The sequence below is a fragment of the Gigantopelta aegis genome, chromosome 3 (genome assembly GCF_016097555.1).
Source record: "Gigantopelta aegis isolate Gae_Host chromosome 3, Gae_host_genome, whole genome shotgun sequence".
Classification (NCBI taxonomy): Eukaryota; Metazoa; Mollusca; class Gastropoda; order Neomphalida; family Peltospiridae; genus Gigantopelta; species Gigantopelta aegis.
In genome coordinates, this window is record NC_054701.1 from 40,849,902 (window position 1) to 40,875,929 (window position 26,028).

General features: G+C 36.8%; 2 protein-coding genes across 2 annotated transcripts in view; both read right to left on the reverse strand.

Moving 5' to 3' along the window:
- LOC121368040 (trans-1,2-dihydrobenzene-1,2-diol dehydrogenase-like) overlaps positions 1–20,613 on the reverse strand; it is a 91,596-nt gene extending 70,983 nt beyond the window's left edge. Inside the window, exon 1 of the mRNA XM_041492556.1 lies at positions 20,403–20,613. The gene's annotated coding sequence lies outside the window, so the exon portion shown is untranslated. The remainder of the gene's footprint in view (positions 1–20,402) is intronic.
- LOC121368648 (putative nuclease HARBI1) lies at positions 12,088–12,492 on the reverse strand. Its single transcript, XM_041493387.1, has one exon. The coding sequence runs from the start codon at positions 12,490–12,492 to the stop codon at positions 12,088–12,090; it is 405 nt and encodes a 134-aa protein (XP_041349321.1).
- Positions 20,614–26,028: the final 5,415 nt, after the last annotated feature.

Sequence of the window (26,028 nt, forward strand, 5' to 3'; positions counted from 1 at the left end):
TGAAGACCTCAATAGGCACATCAAAGAAATATCAGTATTAAAAAAATACAATGTCTGAGGAAGGGAAAACCAACATGACTGCATCTGTATGAAGTAATGACTTAATTACTTCATGTCCTGCACATCACTGTTGGAAGAAAATCCTGTATGCTGAGTGTGGGCATCTTCAAGTTACCATGTGTGGGAATTTCAAATCCATCAGCTATGCAGATTTTCAAATTGGACCATCAAAACCATTGGCAGCCACCAATATTCCTGACTATATTTTATGTATACCCTACTGTAGTTGGAGGTTTTAAAAATTTGTGATATCTGGAATTATCATGCAGCTTTCGCATATTTATTTTTGATTCATTACTAAAAAAAACCTGTTTTTAAGTGACATAATTACCCGAACATCTATTTTATTGCATTATTTTCTAATCCAGATCAATACAATATGTATATTGGATGTATTCCTACAATCTGTAATCCAGCATATCATTTAGCTATTAACATTGGATAATACAGCATTAACAATAAAATAAATCATCAAATTACACCAAGGTAGATAATCAAATCTGGAAAAATTGGTTCCAAATCTAGTATACACTTAAAATACACTTCATGGGAGCAAACTAAGTGATTATTTTTAAAAAAGATTTGATCTGGAGACCTAAAGATATGTTTAACAAGCTTATTGTTATGTATAAATGAGAACAGAAGGCACAATAGTGACAAAAAATTTAATTATGGCTTTGGTAAAAAAATTCTTCTAAGTAAAAAAATGTTTCCCCTAAAACTACAAATGTGTCTAAAATATGACTTAGCACCCTATAAATATGCCAAAAGGACAATAAAAATCAAGGTCTTTAAAAAGTTAAGCTATCAGAAGTACATACATGAAACATTAACTATGTTTATAGAAGTTAAAGACATTATCCCAATATTGGCACATGTTATTTTTAATATAAAAATAAATTGCTATTAAAATCTAAGTTCAGACTGCCTAGATATATTAACATATTTAAGAGCAGTTGTATATGGCAAGTCAAACACCATGTAAATAAGAACATTCAAATCTGTATAGTATGAATTATAGGCCAAAACCAACTTTTCCTCAGTGCTAATTTTTGTTCAAACTCCATTCAGAGCTATGTACAGTAATTATTGTCAAGGTCAAGGTCATTGTGAACTTGCATGGCCGAGTGACGGCTAATTAATCAAATAGTGTAGTTTAATTTAATTAAATCACAAAAATCATAATCTTTTTTATTATGCACTGAATATGTGCTATAGGTTGGACTATACCAATTCAAATCCCATAGGCGACCATGTTAACGTTTGTGTTTAAAAACACTATATGCAATATATCAACCAAACTGTGACCCATAAATATCAGTACTACAACCCCTACCTCAAAGTATTAACTGCAGAAAATGGTACCTTTCATGGCTCATTTTCGGTATAACCAGATGTTTCTGCAACACCCCTGGTTTCGCACAAAATTTTAGTACTTTTTTTTACAGGTACCCCATACATGTTCCAAGCACAAGGCTACTTGACACGGTGGTACTACATCAAATAAAATTGCATACATTTTTAGCCCAGATGAAACTAATTTTTTTTACAACCAACACACTCACATTTATAACCAATCACAGGACTTGTGGTGTTAACTTCTCTATCAAAAGTTCGGTACACCTCGAACTTCGACCCAGCCGGAAATTAATTGGTATAGTGCAACCTATAGCTTGCTTATAAATTGACAGATAAACAAAAATTATTGCATTTACCCTATGGTTGTAGGAGCCAAGGAGGGCAATGGTGCTATCAAAATTCAGATTTAACTAAATGGGCCATATAATATGGTGGTCCAAATTGAGAAAATTACAATAACTTCCTTATTATTTGGTACTAAAATTTAATTCTTGCATCTAACCCATGGTTTTAGGGGTCATGGAATATGATGAAAGTAGTTCAGTTCTTCTATATAAGTTAATTTTAATTATTTCAAGATGCCAACCAATACAGGCAATGTACCTAAGGAGATGGAACTGTTAAAAATAAGTGCCACTGTATATTTGTAAAATGATTAACACAGTCATTAAAAAAACTTGTGGGTTTAAGATAATCAATTAATAATAATAAAATAATTTGACAGATATAAAGAAGAAGTTTGTTTTGTTTAACAACACCACTAGAGCACATTGATTAATTAATCATAGGCTACTGGATGTCAAACATTTGGTAATTCTGACTCATATACATGTAGTCATCAAAGGAAACCCGCTACATTTTTCTTAATGCAGCAAGGGATATTTTATATGCATTTTCCCAAAGACAGGAAAGCACATACCATGGACTTTGACCAGTTGTGGTGCACTGGTTGAAACGAGAAAGAACCCAATCAGTTGAATGGATTGACAGATGTAAAATGCATTGTAACATTATTTTACAGTGACCTTTTCTTGGCCAATAGAATGTAAGATATTTGGTAGTGTTGTGCGTGGTGTAGTATGCATGATGTAATTTTGTTAATTTGCAATGTAATATTATTTTAGGTGGCCTAGTACTTGCTATTTATTCCCAGTGTTAAATACCATTATTGTAAAAATAAAAATAAAAAACCAGACCAGCTAAAACTGAATTCCATTGCAAACTGGCAAAACTCTATCATGCTCACTAAACAACACACACAGTACCCGAGAGAAAACAAAAAAAACAATAAAGGGTCACTTTAATATAGTGTTTCATTATTCATTTCAACTTATTTTCGTGCTTATATCCAATTAAGGTTCAAGCACGCTGTCCTGGGCACACACCTCACCTATCTGGGCCGTCTGTCTAGGACAGTGGGTTAGTTGTTAGTTGGTTAGTGGTTAGTGATAGAGAAGAGGGTGTAGTGGCCTTACACCTATCCATTGAGCCCTTAAGAACTCGTTCTGGGTTGGAGCTGGTACCGGGCTGCGAACCCTGTACCTACCAGCCTGTAGTCTGATGGCTTAACCACTATGCCACTGAGGCCGGTTTTTCATTATTACATGTAGGTCATCCTTTTTAAACCAACAAGTCTTTTGTGTGACTGTTACTTTTAACAGTTCCACCTTCCTCGGTTCATTACTTATATTGGTGGCCATCTTGAATAAATTAAAATTAACAGGTATAGAAGAACTACTTTCATTGTGTTCATTGATCCCTAAAACCATGGGTTAAATTAAATGCAAGAATTACTTTTCTGTATCAAACAATAAGCAATTTATTGACATTTTCTCCATTTGAACCACCATATTGGCAACCATCTTGTATTCAGGTGACCCATTTATGAAATCTGAATTATGAAGGAAGGAAATGTTTTATTTAACGAAACACTCAACACATTTTATTTACACTTATATGGCATCAGACATATGGTTAATGACCACACAGATACTGAGAGAAGAAACCTGCTGTCGCCACTTCATGGGCTACTCTTTTCGATTAGCAGCAAGGGATCTTTTATGTGCACCATCCCACAGACAGAATAGTACATACCACCGCCTTTGTTACACAAGTTGTGGAGCACTGGCTGGAACGAGAAACAGCCCAATGGGTCCACCGACAGGGATCAATCCTAGACCGACCACGCATCAAGTGAACGCATTACCCGCCCTCGTGAATTATGATGGCACCAGTGTCTTTCCTGGCTCCTAAAACCATGGGGTAGATATAAAAAAAAATCTTCTTTGTTTTCTGCTTTGGCCATCATCTTGGTGGCCATCTTGGAGTTTTCAAATTTCTCAAGGATGGCACCCAGTGTATTATCGATGTGAACCCCCTACAGTGTCAGAATCCATAGATAACAACTATGTGTCAAATTTTGCACACCCAAGTGGTAATTCTTCAAGACTATCATAAAGACAATGATAATGACCTTTATTCTCATAAACTGTAGGCTTACAGTGTAGAGAAGAATGAAATACACACACACACACACACACACACACACACACACACACACACACACACACACACATACACACATACATACATATATATATATATATATATACACATCCATACATGCATGCATACATACATACATACATACATACATAATATATATAGATGCTATGATAGGTACTATATAAAATTAGTGGGCAACGGGTGGAGTGGTGCCATATTTTTCAAAATGGCCACAAGAAAATTTTGAAATACATATCTTTGGACATCCAAATCTAATCGACATGTTCTGTTGTTTTAAAAGTTTGACTATGGTTTATAAAAATAAGGAATTGCTTATAATAAATATTTAATGTGATTAGATACAATGTAATTGTTATTGGAAACTCAGACAGTATTTACATACTTAAAAGTTGGTATCCTGACATTAAAAGATGCAAACTCAATGTGCTCAGTCAGAATAAAATGTGTTCAGTTATGTTTGTTAATGGTTTGACAATGTAAATTCTAATTTGCTGTCAAAGTGTTTCTTAAACATTTCACTACCTGTAATTCTGGTTGGGATTTTTATATTATATTTATACCATCTCCTATTAATGAGCCATAAATTTGCAAGTGCATTTGAAGAAATCAGTGAGCTCTCATAGTGAAGCCATTGATGCCTCTGGGTGCCACTCATGTTTCGTTAGCTTTCCCCATTCCCCATTGTTTATAAGTGTCCGCTTGTTTCTGTCAGTTGCGCTATATAAAATACTGAGCTGTCCAACACTACCTTTGTGACAAGATCTTTACCATCACCTAAAATTCCAGTCTCCTTACAGAAAATTCCATTAATTCTGCCTGCACACCTGCTGACTTGTTAGTGGTATGGTCCACACTGCTTGCCACTCATTTAAGACTTTTGATTTCAGAACCTGCAGCCTGTCTTTATAACAGAACAGGATGACCACAATTATTGCAAGATTCGTCATTTTGACGTATGATCTCACAAGTACCTATAGTGACAATAGCCGATGATTAATGTTATTATAGGTGTTAAAACTGTATTGATATATTTTATATTTTATGAGATATTGAGTAAAATAGCTTGTGGATGGTGGCCATCTTGGATTTCAAGATGACAGCCATATATTCGATGTCACCATTGGATTCTTAGACCCCTGAAATGTCAGTCTAGGTGTTAAATCTGTATTGATATCTTTACTACTAAATGAGATATTGAGCAAAATAGCAATCTAATTAAAATTAGCTCCCCTATTACATGTGGATCTAACAGCAGCCCATTGGAGCTCATGTCCAGTTGACCTTTCATTCGACCAATCAAAACCTTACTTGTAAAATCATGCCAGTGATTTGAAAAGAATTTGAAAACATTCGGGATTATGCCGAGGGTATACGAAATGATTCGGGCGAATTACGAAGTATGCCAAAATCTAATTTCAATATAAAATTTTATATAAAAAAATTTTCAAGACAAGACAAAACCCTGTGAGGTATAGCCATAAAATCTGTTTATACTAGTATACAATCCAGAGTTTATTACTACACTTTCCCCCCTGTTTTTTCAGTGTTGAAATAGACCAACAAGGTCGCCTATTGCATAAATAGTCTCGCCCGATACTTTTAGAATTTGTATGCTCCTGAATAACGCTATAAAAGGCGAAGTGTAATTGTTATTTATAGATGAAATGTCACCTGGACATGAGAGTCCACGCAATGCTGTTAGATCTACTGGCGGACCCAGTAGAGCTATTAATCAGATTGGCAAAATAGCATGTGGACGGCGACCATCTTTGATTTCAAGATGGCAGCCACAATTTGCAAACACTTCTGTCACCACTGGATTCCTAGTCCCCTAACATGTGGGTATAGGCATTTCAACTCTCTCGATATGTGTATTAGTTAAGGAGATATTAAACAAAACAGGTCCACAATGGTGGCCATCTTGGATTTCAAGATGGCAGCCATACAGGGTGCAATTTCCAGTGGGCCCTGGACTAAATATCCTTGTATTGGGTTACTCTAACCATCTGCCAATGTTCATGCTTTCACAGAAAAGTGCACAATTGATCAGCTAAGTCACTCCACTACTACACTTCGCATGGATAGTAAACATACTGTAAGGTTATTCACATATATTTGATTACAAAATAAAAACATTACATACAATTTAGACATCTACACTGATCATTTAGATAAAGGATTAATCTATCACATATAGTGTCTACATAAGGTGTTTACTTAGCTGAAATATACATTAGTTAACAAATATGTAAATTAATATAACATCTTTTGGGAAAAGTACCCTTGGTGGACGATAATGTACCCTCGGTAGTTGGGTGCTGTAAAATCCACCCTACTGAAATCTTAAGTGTCTCATTTTCCTAGAAGTATCCCTAGCATTGACAGTAAACATACATGTACCATAAGGTTATTCACATATATTTTTAAATAATAATAATAATAATAATAATTTCTTTTAATTTGGAAATGTACTCTGATCATTTAGATAATGGATTAATCCATGATATACATATTTAATTGTCATGTCTACATTAGAAGGTGTTTACTTAGCTGAAATATACATTAGCCAACATATATGTAATGTAATATACCATGTTAAAGGAAAGGTACCCTCAGTGGATGATATCCATGTACCTTCGGTAGTTAGGTACAGTAAAATCCACCCGTTTGAAATGTTAAGAATCTTCTTTCCTGAAAACTACCCCTGACATAGTAAATATGCAGTAAGGTTATTCATATCTATTTATTAAAAAAAAATAATAATAAAAATTAAATTAAATTAAAATTAAAATTTTCATATGAAAAGAAAATCCACCCTAATCAGTTAGATAATCGATTAAGCCATCATATTCATATTAAACTGTCATGTCTACATCAGAAGGTGTTTACTCAGCTCAAATATACATTAACCAACATATATGTAATGTAATGTACCATATTAAAGGAAAAGTACCCTTGGTGGATGATATCCATGTACCCTCAGTAGTTAGGTACCATACTGTAAAATCCACCCTTTTGAAATGTTAAGGATCTCCTTTTCTGAAAACTACTTCTGACATATATAGTAAATATGCAGTAAGGTTATTCATATCTATTTATTTAAAAAAAAAAAACATTTTTTTTTACATTTTACATATGAAAAGATAATCTACCCTGATCAGTTAAATAATAGATTAAGCCATCACATTCATATTGAATTGTCATGTCTACATGAGAAGATGTTTACGTAGCTGAAATATACATTAGCCAACATATGTGTAATGTAATATAACATATTAAAGGAAAACTACCCTCGGTGGATGATGTCCATGTACCTTCGGTAGTTAAGTATGGTAAAATCCACGCTTTTGAAATTTTAAGAGTCATCTTTTCTGAAAAGCACTCCTGACATGGATAGTAAATATGCAGTAAGATTATTGACATCTTGTTACAAAAAAAAAAAATCAATTTAAAAAAAAAAAATTCAAACTTTCACACATGAAAAGAAAATCTACCCTGATCAGTTAAATATTAGATTAAGCCATCACATTCATATTGAATTTTCACGTCTACATTAAACGGTGTTTACTTATCTGAAATATACATTAGCCAACATATGTGTAATGTAATATAACATATTAAAGGAAAACTACCCTCGGTGGATGATATCCATGTACCCTCAGTAGTTAAGTACCATAAAAATCCACCTTTTTGAAATGTTACGCGTCTGTTTTTCTGAAAATTACCAGACATCGGTAGTAAACATACAGTAAGATTATTCACATCTACTTAAAAAATAATAATATAATTTTAATGGAAATGTAAATGCACATATGTAATAAAATGGAAATCTACCCTGATCAGTTAGATAGTTGATGAATAATTCATATTCATATTTAATTTTCAGTGTCTACATAAATTGGAGGGGCCAGACGTAGCCCACTGGTAAAGCATGGTCGGTCTAGGATCGATCCATTTTTATTGGACTATTGTGCTATTTCTTATTACAGCCAGTGCACACCACTGGTACATGTATATCAAAAGCCGTGGCATGGTGCATATAAAAGATTACCTGCTACTAATGAAAAAATATAGTGGGTTTCCTCACTAAGACTATATGTCAGAATTACCAAATGTTTGACATCCAATGAATCAATGTGCTCTAGTGGTGTCGTTAAACAAAAAAAGTGTTTACTTATACATATGTATTTCACACATGCACACATTTATTTCAACTTATTTCCGTGCTTATATCCAATTAAGGTTCAAGCACACTGTCTTGGGCACACACCTCAGCTATCTGGGCTCTGTCCAGGACAGTGGGTTAGTTGTTAGTTGGTTAGTGGTTAGGGAGAGAGAAGAGGGTGTAGTAGCCTTACACTAATGCATTGAGTCCTTAAGAACTTGCTATGGGCTGGAGCCGGTACGGGGTTGCGAACCCTGTACCTACCAGCCTGTAGTCGGATGGCTTAACCACTGCGCCACTGAGGCCGGTTACACACACACACACTCACACTCACACACAGACACACACGCACGTATGTATGTGTGTATGTATGTATGTATATGTTACAGTTAATCTGTATAATCAGGTAATATGTATATTACCAGATTTTTTCAGCTAATATGTATATTACCTGTTTCACTCAGGTAATATGTATATTAGCTAACAAAATCAGGTAATATACATATTACCTGAAATATACTTCACTAAATTATACAGATTACCTGAAATGTGCAGAATGGTATTGACAAGGTTGTTATTTGACTGAATGAATAACTATAAACAATAATATGCTGGCAATCTGTATTGGCTCAAAACACATACCATTTGCAACACACAACACACACACACTACTGCAGAACAAACAACAAGTCTATTGGTCTACATTGATCTAAAGACTTGTCAATACCATTCTGCACGTTTTAGGTAATCTGTATAAATTGGTGAAGTATATTTCAGGTAATATGTATATTACCTGATTTTGTTAGCTAATATACATATTACCTGAGTGAAACAGGTAATATACATATTAGCTGAAAAAATCAGGTAATATACATATTACCTGATTATACAGATTAACTGTAACATGTATGTATATGTATATTAAAGGTAAATGAACCTTCAGTGGTACTTTATTCAAATCTATTTAATAAAAATCATATTTAAAAAAATAAAGAAACCGAAATCTGCTCTGATGACTTAGATAATTGATTAATTTTGTGTCTACAAAAGTAGATTTTTACTTTGAGGAAATAGACATTAACCAAGAAGTGTGTAATTTGTTAACTACATCAGTGGATGACTTCATGTGTACTTGGTAGTGAGATAATGTATTTATAATCCAACCTACTGAAATCTTAAATTTATAATTTTCCAAAAACCTATCGTAACTACTGTTGTGGTGGTGTTGTTATTATTTTTATTTAGGACAATTGTTATTACAAATAATTATAATTAAAAGTAGTGGACAACATTTTTCTAATCGGTTTGACCTGTACTCATTTATACAGTAATTATTTTAAATTATATATTCTGTAGTTGTTGAATATTTTGTTGTTGTTTGTTTATTTGTTTATGAAATTAAGTTGTACAGATGTGCATTACAATTTTGACGTTTAGATAACCGTAACCACTGGTGTAAAATTCATCAAAATATCGGCGGGATTATCCCACAGAAGAAGAGTAGGAAAAACAACAAACAACGACATTGATATACGCTACGTAACATTCAATTACACAATTTATTAACCACACTGTATATTATTAAATACTTGTTACATTAATATCTACAGTTGGAATAATTTATATATATACACCAGAACATTACTCTATGTCGTAAAATCTCGATGTCGATCAACCGTTTGCTCATGAATATTCAGTAGACTCTCACTGGCTGACGACTCTCAGGCCCATATTTATAAAGGCGTTTTAGGTAAAACATATTTTAACTAAAACATGTTCTAACCTAAAACACATTTTAAATCGATATCATAAAAACTGTTTTAAGAAAAGACACTGTTTCACTTAAAACATTGTTTTAGAGTACCGTTTTAAAGTGTACACATATATGCAATATCAGGAATGCGCTGGTCTTACGAAATATATGTCGGATCCTCGGGATATATGCGTAGATCGCCACGAATTTTTTTTTTTCACTCTTGGACTGATTAAAGGACGAATTAAGGGAACGAACGAAATGACAATCTTTTAAAGACTGTTTTATTGTGTTTTTTCTCTGAGCCCTTACTGTTAACCATCCATATTTCTTCCCTGAAAGCTGGCGAGAACATGAAACATACAAGTTGTTTATTTCACTGAAATTACGACAGATGCACACATTGCATGCAACAAGTGAAACACATTCTATTGAAGTGAACTGCATGCACGTATGGAAGGGTATAGTTTTCACACAGCACAATTACATTGGCACTGCATTACTTCTATAGACACCTGTTAGCGTTATCTACTGGAGGTAATGTCGGATTAAAAAAAAGAACTACACATTTTTCAAATGCTGAAAAAGCATTTTTTTGTGCAAACAATTAAAGAGAGAGCTCAAAAAATAGAAGATAAAAGGAATGACATTAATTTTAACAAGAAAAAAAAGGCCGCCTGGGAGGAGGTTATTCAAGATTACCACGATCATTTCCCTGAGCATACCGGGAAAACAATGACGCAGATAAGAGACTGGTGGCGACGGGCAAAATGTCAGGCAAGGAAAGACCATGCGAAACATAATATAAACGAGATATGAGCAAAACAGAGGGTGGGGAAAAGCCGACTTCTCCACAAGGTATCACAAAAGATATCTGTGAAACTCCAGGATGACCTGATTCCGCTCATCAACACTTTCGATGACGATGCCGCCGCCACGTCAGCAGCAGCAAGGACAACCCACACTTCACAGCCCAGTGATGAGGATGAGGATAACACTGACTGCGAAAACATCAATATGCCCATGGATGAAGATGAACTGCCCTCTGGTACTGTCAACAGAAGCCCTTCTCCGATTGGTAATACCGAGACGACAACTCAAAACACCATGACGCAGAAAGAACAGGTTGCTTATTTTTATTTGCATATTTTACTGCAACATTTTTTATTTCTTATTGGAAACAAAACACGCGAGTTTGCTGTATGTTCCTGTATTAAAATATTACGGAGGGGCGATATATACCTATTTAAATTCACTACTATATTGTTACGGTGAACAGTTAATTGCATAATGATGTGCACGTGCATGAAGGTTTCTCTAAGCAATGATTTCTTCCCCCCCATTATGCATTATTAAAGCTGCATGGTTTAGCTTCTGAAGTCAAAACGCATTTAAGGAATGAAACGTAGTCTACCGATAGAGCACTCGCTCGAGGCACGGTCGGTGTAGGGTTGATCATCAGAGGGCCCATTGGGCTTTTTCTCGTTCCAGCGAGCGATCCCGACTGGTTTAAGAAAGGCCATGATATCTACTATCCTACCTCTCGGATACTGCATATAAAATTTCAGTTGCTATTCAAAAGACAATGGACCGCGTAGCGGGTTGCCTTTCTGTTTATATGTCCTTACCCATGTGTTCAATATCATATAACATAGTTAATACGTGTTAAGTACATCCTTACATGAAGCATTTCTTTCATTTTCTTTTTAAAACACTGTTTTGCGTTTACAGCTATTGTAAATTCTGTCATTTTTCCTTACTTTGTTTGTTTGATTGCTCAGGTAATTTTAAAAATGTAAAAACAAAACAAAAAAACAACCACTCTATAAACGCACGATAAGTCAGTTTCATTATTTTTATTTTGGCAGGTGGAAACCAAACAAACATCTTCAAAGAAACAACTATACACCACACAGAGATGAAAATTCTGGAATTTGCTCGAAAGGAGCACGAAGCAAAAATGCAAAATCTATATTTGAAGCATGAAATTCTTCAACTTAAAAAGCAGTATTGGAGCAAAAAGTGCTTATCGTCAAGCCACCCAGCTTCATCTAGTATTTAACATGCAGTTTTTGTCCAAAGCACCTTTTGTTTTAAATGCATAAAAGATCGTATATAAAACAGTTACTTGTAGTTTGTCTGTTACACAATAAATACATAGCTAATGATATTGTAAGGTTTTTGGTTACTAGTATGTTATTTTAATGGATTAACTTCTAATATGTTAGGCAAAATACTGTTGAATAAGAGCCCGTCTGACAGCATTTCCACGTCCGTTTTGTTCTCTGTTGATCTGAAGTGGAGGTTGCGGATCTTCAATGTCATCGTCCAAATTGGGTTCTCTTTCACTGATATCAATATTATGCAATACAGCAGTTGCTACAATCACTGCTAGAGATGTTTGTAACTTCTTGAATCGGAGAGTATATGTTAAACAAGGAAATCTTCGTTTCCACATTCTAAACATGCATTTAACTACATTTCTCGTGGAACAGAGAGCGCGGTTATATCTGTTTTCGGCAGCGTTTCCTGGATTGAGCAGAGGTGTCATTAGATAGGGCAGACAAGGATATTCCGAATCGCCAATCAAGAACCCATCAATTTCTCCATCTTCAAATCTCTGTTTCATTAAGCTGTTGTCGAATATTCTGCTGTCATGTACTGAACCATGTCAGTGTGCCACTATGTTGACAAATCTACGATTACTGTCGATCACTGCTTGGACATTAATAGAAGACCAGCCTTTTCTGTTGATGAATCTTTGCCCGTTTTCACCTTGTCCAATTATACGGATGTGACTGCAGTCAATGGCTCCTACGCAGTTGGGGAAACCAGCAATGTTGAAAAATCTTTCTTTAAGATCGTTCATTTCCTCGTTATTGGAGAATGAAATATACTGTGGTCTTAAACTGGCGATCACATTCGTCACTCGTTTGAGAACAGTACATACGGTCGTCTGAGAAAGTCCATCGAGGTCGGCCATGGTGAGCTGGAATCTCCGTTGCATAAAACCGCAATGCAAGTAAAGGTTGATTCATACTTCTCTCGCCGACCTCCATACGGAACGGAAATTTAGGTCGCCGCAAGGTTGCCTACAACAAAAATCCGTCGAACAAACTCGTGCTGAAGGCGCACGCAAGATGACGTAGCGAAGCGAGTGAAACTGACATGTTTTTAGCGTTCGCACGGGTAATCCGTTTCCAATCCGCCCGAGATGAATTTTATTTATCTTTTTGCGCATTGCGTTTCTGCTTTGTTGAGGTAAAAATAAAGATGGCTGGCGTTAAAAAAGCTATCCAAACCTGTATGATACCAGTTTACCACAATACAGGGGCCATGGACGGACAGAACAATCGTAGATTGTAGTAGGCAGTATTTTTGAAAATAAAGATCGTGGAGGGAAAGTATTTGCGGGATCAATACACCAAATGTAAATGGTCCAACGTGGTGATCCTGCCATTAAAAAACACAAATGGAAATACTACGACCTACTGAGTTTCCTATCCGACCATGTAAAACATAGAGAAACAGATGGGAACCTATCCAGGTATACCAAATCTAAAATCTATTTTACAGTTCAGTCATGAATTATAACTTAAGCCCCTTTCGTATGAAACTACATTGTAGTTAGTGACAAATCTACTGTTGACGCCCCAATCACACCTTATTATCCTGCATAAATAATTGTTTTTTGTATAATATTATGTATACTGCTTACCTAAAACCCTTTGAAATGACAAACTTTACACATCTATGTCAATAAGTATACATGTTAAGTTATTTAGGTATGTAAAAGTATATTAAAATGTCGGTAAGCATTCACATGTCTTAGAAATATTACATGTAGGTTAAAAAAAATTAATTCAATTAAACACTATGGATAATATGTTTTTAACACATCCATAGAAATTTGGTAGCCCATTATCAGTACCATGTAGTTATGATGATGAAACCATTTATAGCGCGGATCACGACAACATGTAAAGTATGAATTGTCAGCCGTAAAAAAACGCTCGTGAAAATTCCGAAAGAAAGAAAGAAAGAAAGAAATGTTTTATTTAACGACGCACTCAACACATTTTATTTACGGTTATATGGCGTCAGACATATGGTTAAGGACCACACAGATTTTGAGAGGAAACCCGCTGTCGCCATTACATGGGCTACTCTTCCGATTGGCAGCAAGGGATCTTTTATTTGCGCTTCCCACAGGCAGGATAGCACAAACCAAGGCCTTTGTTGAACCAGTTATGGATCACTGGTCGGTGCAAGTGGTTTACACCTACCCATTGAGCCTTGCGGAGCACTCACTCAGGGTTTGGAGTCGGTATCTGGATTAAAAATCCCATGCCTCGACTGGGATCCGAACCCAGTACCTACCAGCCTGTAGACCGATGGCCTGCCACGACGCCACCGAGGCCGGTCTGAAAATTCCGAAATGCACTCGTCTGTTGAACGGCGAGCTTGAGGAAAGCGGACCGAGTATGAACACAATCACAACGGAGTGTGCCGGGTACCCGCCGACCAGTGTCGGCAGAGAAGTATGAACCTAGCTTAAGACTTGAAGTTCGCAAGGGACTGCATGATTCCTGCGTGTTGGCTGTTCTATATCTGCCCGCACCATGTCAGTTACAACGCGAACTGTATTTTTGCTCAGACGAAATCGCATTCAAAAACACTCATCAGACAAACGGTCAAATGGATTGTTACGATCTCTGAAAACACGCCCTCGTCTCATTGCACGGTTGTAGTTGATATCCTGAACACGTTGAAGATGTTGTAGTTGTCGGAGTACGTCCATGTTTCATGTCCTAAAATGTTGAAGCGACCGAGTCCAAACACGTGATTGAGTTAGACGTACCTCTTCATTGTTTTAACTAAAACGTGTTTTAGGATACTTTAAAACATGTTTTAACATTAAAATACTTTTATAAATATGGATGTAAAAACATGTTTTAGTAGCAGTGATTTAAAGTTAAAACATATTTGTAAATATTTATTTTTCTTAAAACACGGTTATCTTTTTGAAACACGTTTTTACGTTAAAACATCTTTATAAATATGGGCCTCAGTGTCTACGATTTAGTCTCTCCCTATGTCTGACGCCATATAACCGTAAATAAAATGTGTTGAGAGCGTCGTTAAATAAAACATTTCTCTTTGTTTTGTTACTTTCAAAATGAAATTCATTATAAATATCGCAACAGGTGAGAGCGTTGAAGTATGATAGTCACTTAGCCCAGTCTATTTCCACATTTATTCCACACTAATAAATTGTAAGTTGTTACACGTCTGGCAGAGATGTCGGTACACATAGATCTTTTTCTCGACAGCGTTTAGCTGTTTACCCGAAACATCAAAAGAGGTCAGTTGTTCCATTGAACTCCTTACAGTACATAGGCGTCGGAAGATGCAGGGAACGGGGAAGGGCATACTGAAGAGGGTAGATATTCAATGTGAGGTCATATATATTTATACATTGTATATTATAGAGAGAGAGAGAGAGAGCAGTGGCGGATCCAGAAAATCCATTTAGGAGGCGCCCCAGTGACATGAGGCGGAATGCCAATGGAACTTTGGTGGAGGTTTGAAGGGGATCGTAAAAAAAAATGAAAATTAATATAAAATAAAATTATATTTATGTCGCAAATTTAGGGGGGCCCGGGGCCTGCCATGGGCGCAGGTGCCGGCATTGGACAGAAAAAGGGTTGGGGTGTGTAGGAGAGGGGACCGCAAGGGAGCACCAGCAGCCCGGCCGAGTACAAATTTTGTTTGTAGGCTTTTTATGTGTTTCGTTTGGCAATAAATAATAATACATGATAAAAAATAATATGTTAAAGAACAACAAAAAAACAAACAATGACTGGCATTAAAATACCATTATAAATAAAATGAGACAATAATTGATAGTCACTTAGCCCAACCTTACATAACTTTTGACATTCTGCCCCCCCCCCCCAGATGTCCACCCATAGACCCCCCACCCGACCCCACCTATTTTCCCATATCGGAATAACTGGTTGTTCTGTCCACTGAGATATCGTCTTAGGCGTATCATGCAAAGGTTACGAAGAGGCGAATGCAAGCAAGGCTCTGCCGAGCTGCATTCGCCATTCGTCCTGAGTTATTTCTTTCACCCTGCAATCCTACAGGGATATTCTGAAATTCGTTATTTATTCCAGTTTTGTGTACGCAGATCGAGTATTGTCAACCTAGCAAGGCTTTTTCCGTATGACGTCATTATAAGTTGTAGAAGCATCACGAGGGGTATATGGCTTTTTATGTACCCTCTGTGTGTTCTTTTACCCCGAGCCGAAGGCGAGGGGGTAAAAGAGCACACAGAGGGTACATAAAAAGCCATATACCCCGAGAGATGCTTCTACAACGAATTTATCTTGCCGACATGTTACCCGGTAGCCATATAGCCAAATAATCAAATTAACGCCAGACAATAATTGTTAACAATTTATTAACGGAGCCGTACCACGCGGACGCGAACGAAATCACTTGCCAGTGACGAAAAAACGAGTTTTTAACTTCAAATGTTTGTAATACGAAATTGTCTGAAACATATTAATAATTTTAAAAAAAAAAAAAAACTTTTTTTTTATCAGAAATGTATGTAGTAAAAAAATTAAAATATTAAAAATAAAAAACAACTGTTGCTAATCGCGCATTAATACAATAACACCACGACCGTAATTAGGTGGCCGAGTTCAACATTGCAGCTTTTTAAAGTATTGAAATAGTGTATTTTGTTATAGTAAAAATTAAACAATTAATTATGTATACTTGATTGATTATCAATGTTATTTATAATCTAATTATTTCCTTTAGCATTAAGGGAATAACTGGGCTGCTGGAATATCGTCTTTATCATGCAAATTACAGACGGGGTATAAGAGAATTGGAGCTCCGCCCACAGGGGGATAAGGGATTTGTCCAACGGCAAACAACCAAATTCGTTATTAAAGAATTTTACATGAAGGCGAGATAAATAAAATTGTTTCGTATGATCATATAAAATTGGGGGGGGGGGGGGGGGAAAAAAATGTGGGTTTTTTTTGTTTTTTTACGGAGCTACCGCAGGCGCGTGTGCATGGAATTTAGTTGGGGCGGGAGTCTAGACGATGCTTGGTTCGAAAACGGTTAACATGTTTTCCAGCGTCGCCAATGTCCAGACAGGCGGGGTTTTTTCGCTAATTGTTTGCAAATTATTTTGACTCATTCAGTTTAATGTATAGCGTTAAAAACCCAGTGTACTGTCGCATGTTTTTCGGTCCTAAGGTTGGCTTAATTATAACTTAACCCAGTTGAATCCAGTTCTACGTGCAGGGGAAGTTGAACCTGTCATTTGTGTTTGTGCACACACGTTAATATTGCATTTGTATAGGGGGGAGGGGGGGGGGGGGGCATAAAATTCAGCCCCCTCCACCCCAAAAAGGCAGTAGTACGCTAATAATAATAATTATTATTATTATTATTATTATTATTTTGTATTATTATTATTATTATTATTGCTAGTATAATGTTGGTAAAATCACGTATTGGTGGAGTCGGTGGGGACGTTACATAAATTTAGAGGGGGACCCGGAAGTGATCTCGGCGCTACTGGTATACAATATATGTATATTTTGAGTTTTATTGCCCCTTGCAATTTTGCGCATTTGAAATATGACTACATACAGCAAAATAACGGTACCTTTAAGTCATATTTATTTGCGGTAAAATTCACTTTTAAAAAATGTACGTAAGCAGCTTCAAAATTGCAATCAGTGAAACATTATTAAGTTCAAGGCCTGTTTTTAGTTTGTGTACTCTCCGTAGTTAGTTTCTCTTTCAGATAATCTACCTCAGCAGCTGATAATTTGCAGTATGTAATTTTTATTTCCATTTTGTTATTTTTTTTTATTATTATTAAAAAAAATGTAATACAACCGGGGCAATATTACGCTATTCATATGTCTATGGAAAACGTACACAAAAGGGTTCGCTATATTCATCCCCCCCCCCCCCCCCACCCCAATTTCTGTTCCGCTAATAATTAAAAACCAGTATGAATTTTGTACGTGTTTTCGTTTTTATCAGAATTGTTTGTTTAATCACATTTTATACAGATAACCGCATGCACAAACAATTAATTAATAAACAACTATAGTTGAAACCAAATTTAAGCATTTTATCTTTTTCTGGTTCTGATGTTATGTGCAAAGTAAATACCGATCCTTAACATTTTTGGAGGAGTATATATAGCCAGATCGTACACAAACACCGTCTAGTTCACTTTATTCTTTTAAAATGTAACAACTCCTATGCTAAGACAGCTGTTACGGCATATTTTGCATAATAATGAATGACAAGGTGGAAAATGAAGGTGTACGACTAACGATAAATTTACCTATATATGCAAATGCCTAACTAGTCGGGATTGTCCACGTTTATTAAACATGCTTCTGTTATTAAAATAAATTAATGTATTAGCTTATTATCTTTCAGTACATGTTTTTATTAATTTTTAATAACCTGTTTCATTGTTGTTGTTTTTATATTTACCCTACGTCGCAGAGGACGGTCAAGCGTTCTCGTTACACGAGCTTGGTAAATCGTTTTGATACTGCGGTTATTCAGGGGATGCCCGCCACATGACTCAAAAATAATACGTCACACCTTTGCTCTCCAAATAGCCGTTATTTTTCTTTGAATTGTGGGCCGTCGACATAATTCAATTATTTTTTATAAAATATAAATAATCAGTGGGATATGGTGGTTATGTAGATGGTTCAATAAGGTGCTTTTAGGTACAAATCAAATGTATATATTTTCAGATAAGACTTTGTTGGGTCATTAATTAGGTCAACCATCCGTGACAGAGCGCCTTTAACACTACCCTCACATGTATATAAATTTATATATACATATATTATATATAGGGTTAAAGGTCATAATCATAATATCAATATCAATATCAATATATCTATCTCTCTCTCTCTCTCTCTCTCTCTCTCTCTCTCTCTCTCTCTCTCTCTCTCTCTCTCTCTCTCTCTCTCTCTCTCTGATGCGCACCCAACGAAACCTCCCCCAACCCAATCGCAATGGGCTTGATACGGTATAGTAGTACCTTAACAATGTCACATGTTGAATTCTGTTTGGTATAGTCCACCACTTGTGGCACGTCACTTAATAATACATATACTCATACAGTAATAAACAAAGTGATACACAGTTTATGCTATAGGTTTATACTTAAATAAAGTCAAACACTAAGTGATACATAGTTTAACACAGGTTCTAATAGTAACAGTTTTAAATAATAAATAATAATAGAAGATTCTGAATATTTACAGGTACCTGTAGCCACCTGACATCGCACGTTTATCCATCTTTCGGGTAACTGAACCGAAACTGAATACCTAAATACTGAAACGAGTTCAAGGCCAGATACATTCGTACTGTATGAATAATTGTACCAGTATATGTAATTGAAACACCTGAAGGTAGTTTGTTCTTTAAATAAGTGCAACAATAAAAAAAAAATTCTTTCTCATATATTTAACTGCCTTGCGCTCAAACTTATTTCAAATATTTTATTAGGATTGTAAAGTCTAGTTGGAATACTATAAACAGAACTGTTGTTTGAAAAGAAAGTAAAAATAATTTATCGTTAAAAAGGGCCATTTCTCGTTCCAGCCAGTGTACTACGACTGGTATATCAAAGGCCGTGTTATGTGTTATCCTATCTGTAGGGTGGTGCGTATAAAATATTCCTTACTAATAATTTAAAAAGTGACGGGTTTCCTCTTTTGGACTAAGTGTTTCTGCTAGAAAGAACGTTTTCGGTATGATACTGTGAAATGAATGTGTGTGCTGAATGCAACCGCAGTCGATAGGGGGTATGGGGGCTCCCCCAGAAAGAAAATGGGTTAGGTTTAGGTTTAGAGTTTTAACAAAAATTCATACAGTAATGATAAGAGTCATTAATAATAGCCTACAAAAAAACAAAACATTTAAAGTTTAAATTACATCATTATGACTGGGAATATTAAGGAATATTGGTGATCGTTATATAATTTTCACGGGAGAATGGCCTCAGTCACTAAGTTAGTTGGGTTTGACTAGTACATACCAGTATATGATATTTACACACGGGCATAGGGGATAAATTCCTTTTTGGCCTCAAAAATTGTTTCTCATGCCGTTGCTGGGATTCGAATCTTAGGCACCGAATCGACTTCAGTTCCTAGACCACCATGGCGGTAAGTACTCCTCAACCGATACATTCTTTAATAATTATTATTAACTATTAATAATTTTATTATATATTAATTTTAAATTTTTTACGATCCCCTCCAAACCTCCCCCAAAGTTCCATGGACATTCCGCCTCATGTCATTGCACCCCTCCCCTCCCCCTCCCCCCCAAAAAATTGATTTTCTGGATCCGCCACTGCCCTCAATACAAAACCATTGCTCCACCAATGCCTACGCACCCCAATTCCGACTTTAACGGTTCTGATAAACAATCAAATAAACAATCACTTACTTCTATTGATATGTCCGCTCAAAACTTGCAGAAAACATTGCAACAGAACAGCACGGTAGTTAGCTGTCGTCGTTAGGCAGTATTGGATCAATGCACAGATAGTTTACATTTATACACATTTAACATAAATATAATTATTAAATGATAGTCGGCGATTCTTTTCGCACATTTTGAAGTTAAAACAGTTGTCAGACGAATGTACATAGCATCGCTTTGAATCAATAAGCATATTAATTAAAACGCCAAAGCATTGTTGACGTCACGTCAAAGGACTAACTTGAAAAATGTCGTAATGCCATTTGAAATGCACACCCCAGCATCCTCCCTTTTGATCGGCGCCTGGTGGTTAATAAAGGTAGTGCAGGACAGCGTACAGTAAGAAGCATTGTCTGTCAAAGGTAGGGTTGATTATGCAAAGAATATAATGTACATAAAAAAAGTGTTTATGCTTTATTAAAATAAAAGTCAGTTGTTTTTCTGTTTATTTTTCTGTCCAATTCAAAATGTAGCGTCACTTATTAACCTGTCGGTCATCATTAGGCCTATTGAGTGTTTCAATAATACAATTAAAAAAAAAAATCACACCTATCCCCCGACTACGTTATATAGTTCCTGTCGCCACATAACATGACTCATAAACAATGTGGCTGCCCCCACGCACACACAATATGGTCCCTAATATAAAATCCTGGCTACGCCAATGTTTTTGTTTGTTTGCTTTGTTTTATTATATTGTTGTTGGGTTTTTAGATGGGCGGGGGGGGTGGGGGGCATGTAATTCAAGGTATAATCTTTACACGTCACAAGAAATGTGAATATTTTGGTTATTATGCAACTTTCAGACAGGTGTTTTAAGTGAATGTAGCCTATATTTAGAATAGACCCAACATTAATATTCTTACTGTCGACAGCATTTGGTTACATTCGTTATACATCACCCTCACAAATGTATTATTCTCCACTATAAAACCGTTAAGGGCTGCTGCTTCATGGATTTCGTCTACATCAGCGAATGTCTATGATTTGTTATATATATTAAAAAAAAAAGTAGATTTAGTATAATTTTAGTTTGATTCCTAATTTAGGAAAAAAAAAAAAAAACATTTAGGGGTCACAGCAGGTTAATTACTAATGGATACATATGAAGTCTATATACCAATACCGTGTCTCAGACCAGGGCTGCAGCTAGGATTTTTTGTTGGGGGGGGGGGGGGGGGCAACTGAGTAGTTAATAGTCTAAAACTCCGTAAAAGATTAAGAAGAGAATTTTCTTTAAGTTTCTATAATTTTTTCCGGATTTGTTTTCCGCTAGCTTCGGCCCTGCAGACACAAAAACGTTAGTGTTTTGTTTAACGACACCACTAGCAGGCATGGTGGAGCAGAGGGGAGGCTGGTGATCTAATTCTCCACGCCCCCCCCCCCCCCTTTCAATAATTATCAAAACTATTGTTGGTAGTAAATCTTAAGGAAGAGGTAATTTTCACTTGTAGAAATCTAGTTTTCATTTTTTTACGGGGGAGCATACCCGAAGCCCCTAGAAACTTTGCTTTGCACCCTCAATATCAGTTAACCCTCACCTCCAGGTCTACTTGCTTCTGCCGTGCCCGACTAATCATCGGCTATTTGATGTCAAATATGTTTTAATTTTGACATATAGACTAAGAGAGGAAAGTAAAGTTTGTCTTATTTAACAATACCACTAGAGCACATTGATTTATTAATCATCGGCTATTGGATGTCAAACATTTAGTAATTTTGACATATAGTCTTAGAGAGGAAACCCGTAACATTTCTCCATTAGTAGCAAGGAATCTTTTATATGCATCATCCCACAGACAGGATAGCACATACCACGACCTTTGATATACCAGTCGTGGTGCACTGGCTGAAAAGAGAAATAGCCCAATGAGCCCACCGACGGGAATCGATCCCAAACCGACGGCGCGATGTCGCACCCCTCAGACATAAGCGTAAGAGACAGGCGGCAGGAGGGCAACTGCCCCACTAGTGCTGGAGCAAAACCTAAAAGTTGGGCAAATATTATACAGATATTCGGGCAAAATTTGCTAACCTGATACCTTTTTACCATGTATTTCCATCATTATACCCTCACAATTAATTGTAATCTATGTAAAAATGCGTAGTGATTCGTTTGCAACCCTATATAATTGTTTGCTAGTAATGCTAATATGAATAAATGTTGTTATTCACATTCGAGAATTTTCGTCAGACACAAATGCGTAGCGAAATGAATCGTATGAAATTAACATCGAGATCGATAAAATCATTCAAATATCCCAGGTGTTTTTTGTTGGATTTTTTTTTTTTTTTTTTGTGGGGGTTTTATTTTACAGTATCTCCTGGTTACTCTTATTTGAGACCACTTGATTGTGTCATACCTAATAAATGTAAGTTTTTACAGTATACTACATCCCCTTTTCCAAAAATGTTTCAGACGGTGCATACTTAGGGCTATATTTACGAGTACCTTCCGGTAACGTCCGAAACGGTAGAAATCCATTCCCTTGTTGATAACCGGAAGATCCCCAAAATATTTTTCTATGCATAACAATATTCATGATTACTTCACCAGCCGTGGCAGTTGATTTTGTAACACAATACAGGAGGTGACATTTACAGGCGGGGTCGACCAAACAGACACCAGAAGGCATCGCAGGCGCATAGAATTGACTAAAGTGTTGATTTCTGCCTGTGGAATATTGTTCCATTCCCGAATGAGCGCTTGACGAAGTTCGTTGACGTTAGCGGGTGGGTTGGGACGACGCCTCACTCGTCTGTCCAGACTATCCCAGACATGCTCGATGGGGTTGAAATCAGGACTTTTAGCGGGCCAGTCATCAATGAAATCAATGTTATTTGTCCTAAGAAAATTTACAGTGTCTCTAGCTGTATGAGAGGTGGCATTATCATGCTAAAAAATCGAGATGTTGGCGTTGTTATGGAACAGAGGAATGACGTGATGAGCGAAAATGTCATCGCGGTAACGTTGAGCATTTAAATTGCCATCAATGACGACTAGTGGTGAATGATAAACATGGGCAATGGCTGCCCAGACCATGACACAACCCCCACCCCCGAAACGATCTCGTTCAAGAACACAACAGTCAGCATAGCGTTCATTTCTCCTACGGTAGACGCGCACCCTGCCATCAACACGTTGTAAAGAAAATCTGGATTCATCAAAAAAAAGAACGGTATTCCAGCGTCGCCGTATCCAACGAGTGTGTACACGTGCCCAATTAAGACGATTTAGACGATGACGTTGCGTTAAAACGCATCCGACGTAAGGACGTCGTGCATGTAAACCGTTCTCCCGCAGACGATTACGAACAGTTTGCCCACTGATTCGGTTATTATGAAGCCCAGGTGTGTTAGCAGCAGTAGCAGTGGCTGTTTGGAATCGATTGCGCAAATGCGTGTTCATGATATAGCGGTCTTGACCACGCGTTGTACACCGCGGACGTCCACGACGTGGCAAGTCGTTGGTGCTTCCTGTTGTTCGAAATCTTACGCGAAGATTTCGTATCGCTCGACTAGAACTCCCAACATGCCTTGCAACGTCTTCTGTCGACATGCCAGCATCAAGCATGCCAATCGCCCGTTCGCGTAAATTATTGGGTATTCTTGGCATACTAAAAATGCTACAATGTAAAAAACGTATTTTTTTTTACAAATTTGAAGCGTTTTCGTTCACTTGACAACAATGTCAGTAATAAGACAAGTAAAACAAATTGACCGAATACTACACAGGACATGTCGAACCATGCATACACGTGCAAATTGAATTTCACGTTGTCGACGATTAACAGTGCAAAAATAATCGATAAAATTCATGAATCCTGATAATACAGCTCACGGCTAATACTACCTATATAATTTCATTACACAATGAATTCTTTAACACAACAAATACTGTATGTACTAATCGGAAGTTTCTGTTTTTGTTCAGTAATCATCTTTCCAAGTATATCTCGACTTATTTTAACAATACCAGTAATATATCATACATCATACGTCATGCCAGTGCCATAACATCCCAACATGTGAATATCATAAATTGAACATGAACAGACACCTATCTCATTGCAATTGGAATTTAAAAAATATATCATTTCGATCATAAATTGCTCCCTATTTTCTTTTTCTTTTCTTTTTCGTTCTTCTTCTCCTGTTGTGCTCTCTCGCTCTCTCCCTCCCCCTCTCTCTCTCTCTCTCTCTCTCTCTCTCTCTCTCTCTCTCTCTCTCTCTCTCTCTCTCTCTCTCTCTCTCTCTCTCTCTCTCTCTCTCTCTCTCTCTCTCTCTCATATCATAAAACCAAACAATACATCAGTAATCATTTATTGCAAAGCATGCGGTACAATATATATCTATTAGGATGTATTAAAGCAAGCAAATAAAAAATATAATTCGTTTTCCTGGATACAATCAGACCCGTAGAACGAGGGGGGGGGGGCCAATCTGGGTGGGTCACAGCCTCTTGTGGAAGACGTATTTTACCTAAATTTATATGAGTAGGACAAATAATACCCGTACATTTTCGTCCTCGAGTTAGGGGTCCTGTGCAATCCCCCTCCCCATTCTCCAACCACGCCACCCGACAATTTAATCAGTGCCGGATTAACAATGTAACAGGTATAACAAAGTTAAAAGTTCGTTTGATTTGTTTAACGACATCGCTAGAGCATATTGATTTATTAATCATCGGCTATTGGATGTCAATCTTTTGGTAATTTTGACATATAGTCTTAGAGAGGAAACCCGCTACATTTTTGCCACTAGTAGCAATGGATATTTTATACGCACCATCCCACAGACACGATAGCGCATACCATGTCCTTTGATATACCAGTCGTGGTGCACTCGCTGGAACGAGAAATAGCCCATTGGGTCCACCGACGGGGATCGATCCCAGACCGATAGCGTATCAGGCGAGAGCTTTACCACTGGGCTACGTCCCGCCCCTCAGATGTAACAAATGCAACGGACTCCGAGTCAAGCCACTGGCATCCAGAGACAGGACTCGGGATAGACATGCTCGAAACCTTCGTGGTATAGGAGCATGTTAAAAACTTCAAGTCAAGTCAGGGCTCCGCACTTTAAGAGACCCCACGGATCGATTATGTTTTTACAAAGGCACATTACTGTTATTAAGCCTACTGCATAACTGCAATTACAGGCCATTTTATTTTTGTCACCGTGTAAGCCTGTGGTAGGGGTGGGGTTGGAGGTATATTATGTAATTATGCTACCGTTTTGTTACGGCCCCACATCTGTCATAAGTTCAGCCAGCCGTTTTTGGCTAACGTTTGCAAACAATTTTGACTGGATCCCGAAGTGGTAATTCGGTTTACTGTGCATGATCGCCGGAATTGGGGCGGCAGGGGCGGCAGGGGCGGCGGCGGCCGCTCCAATAATTTGCACCAGTTGAGATCGCCGTCTAAAGAATTTTACCACTTTACAAAATTTTATTTGTATTGTAAAACGGTCCGGGTCCAAATCAGTTTCGTCATTATAGATTAATATTAGATTTGTATATAGATCTAAATAATTAATATCCCTATCCGATACGTCTGCCATGATATACATTTCGTGTAGCTTTCTCTGA

Excerpts from the sequence above, each read along its gene's own strand:
- LOC121368648 (XM_041493387.1), bottom strand. The coding sequence starts at position 12,492 with ATGAAACAGAGATTTGAAGATGGAGAAATTGATGGGTTCTTGATTGGC.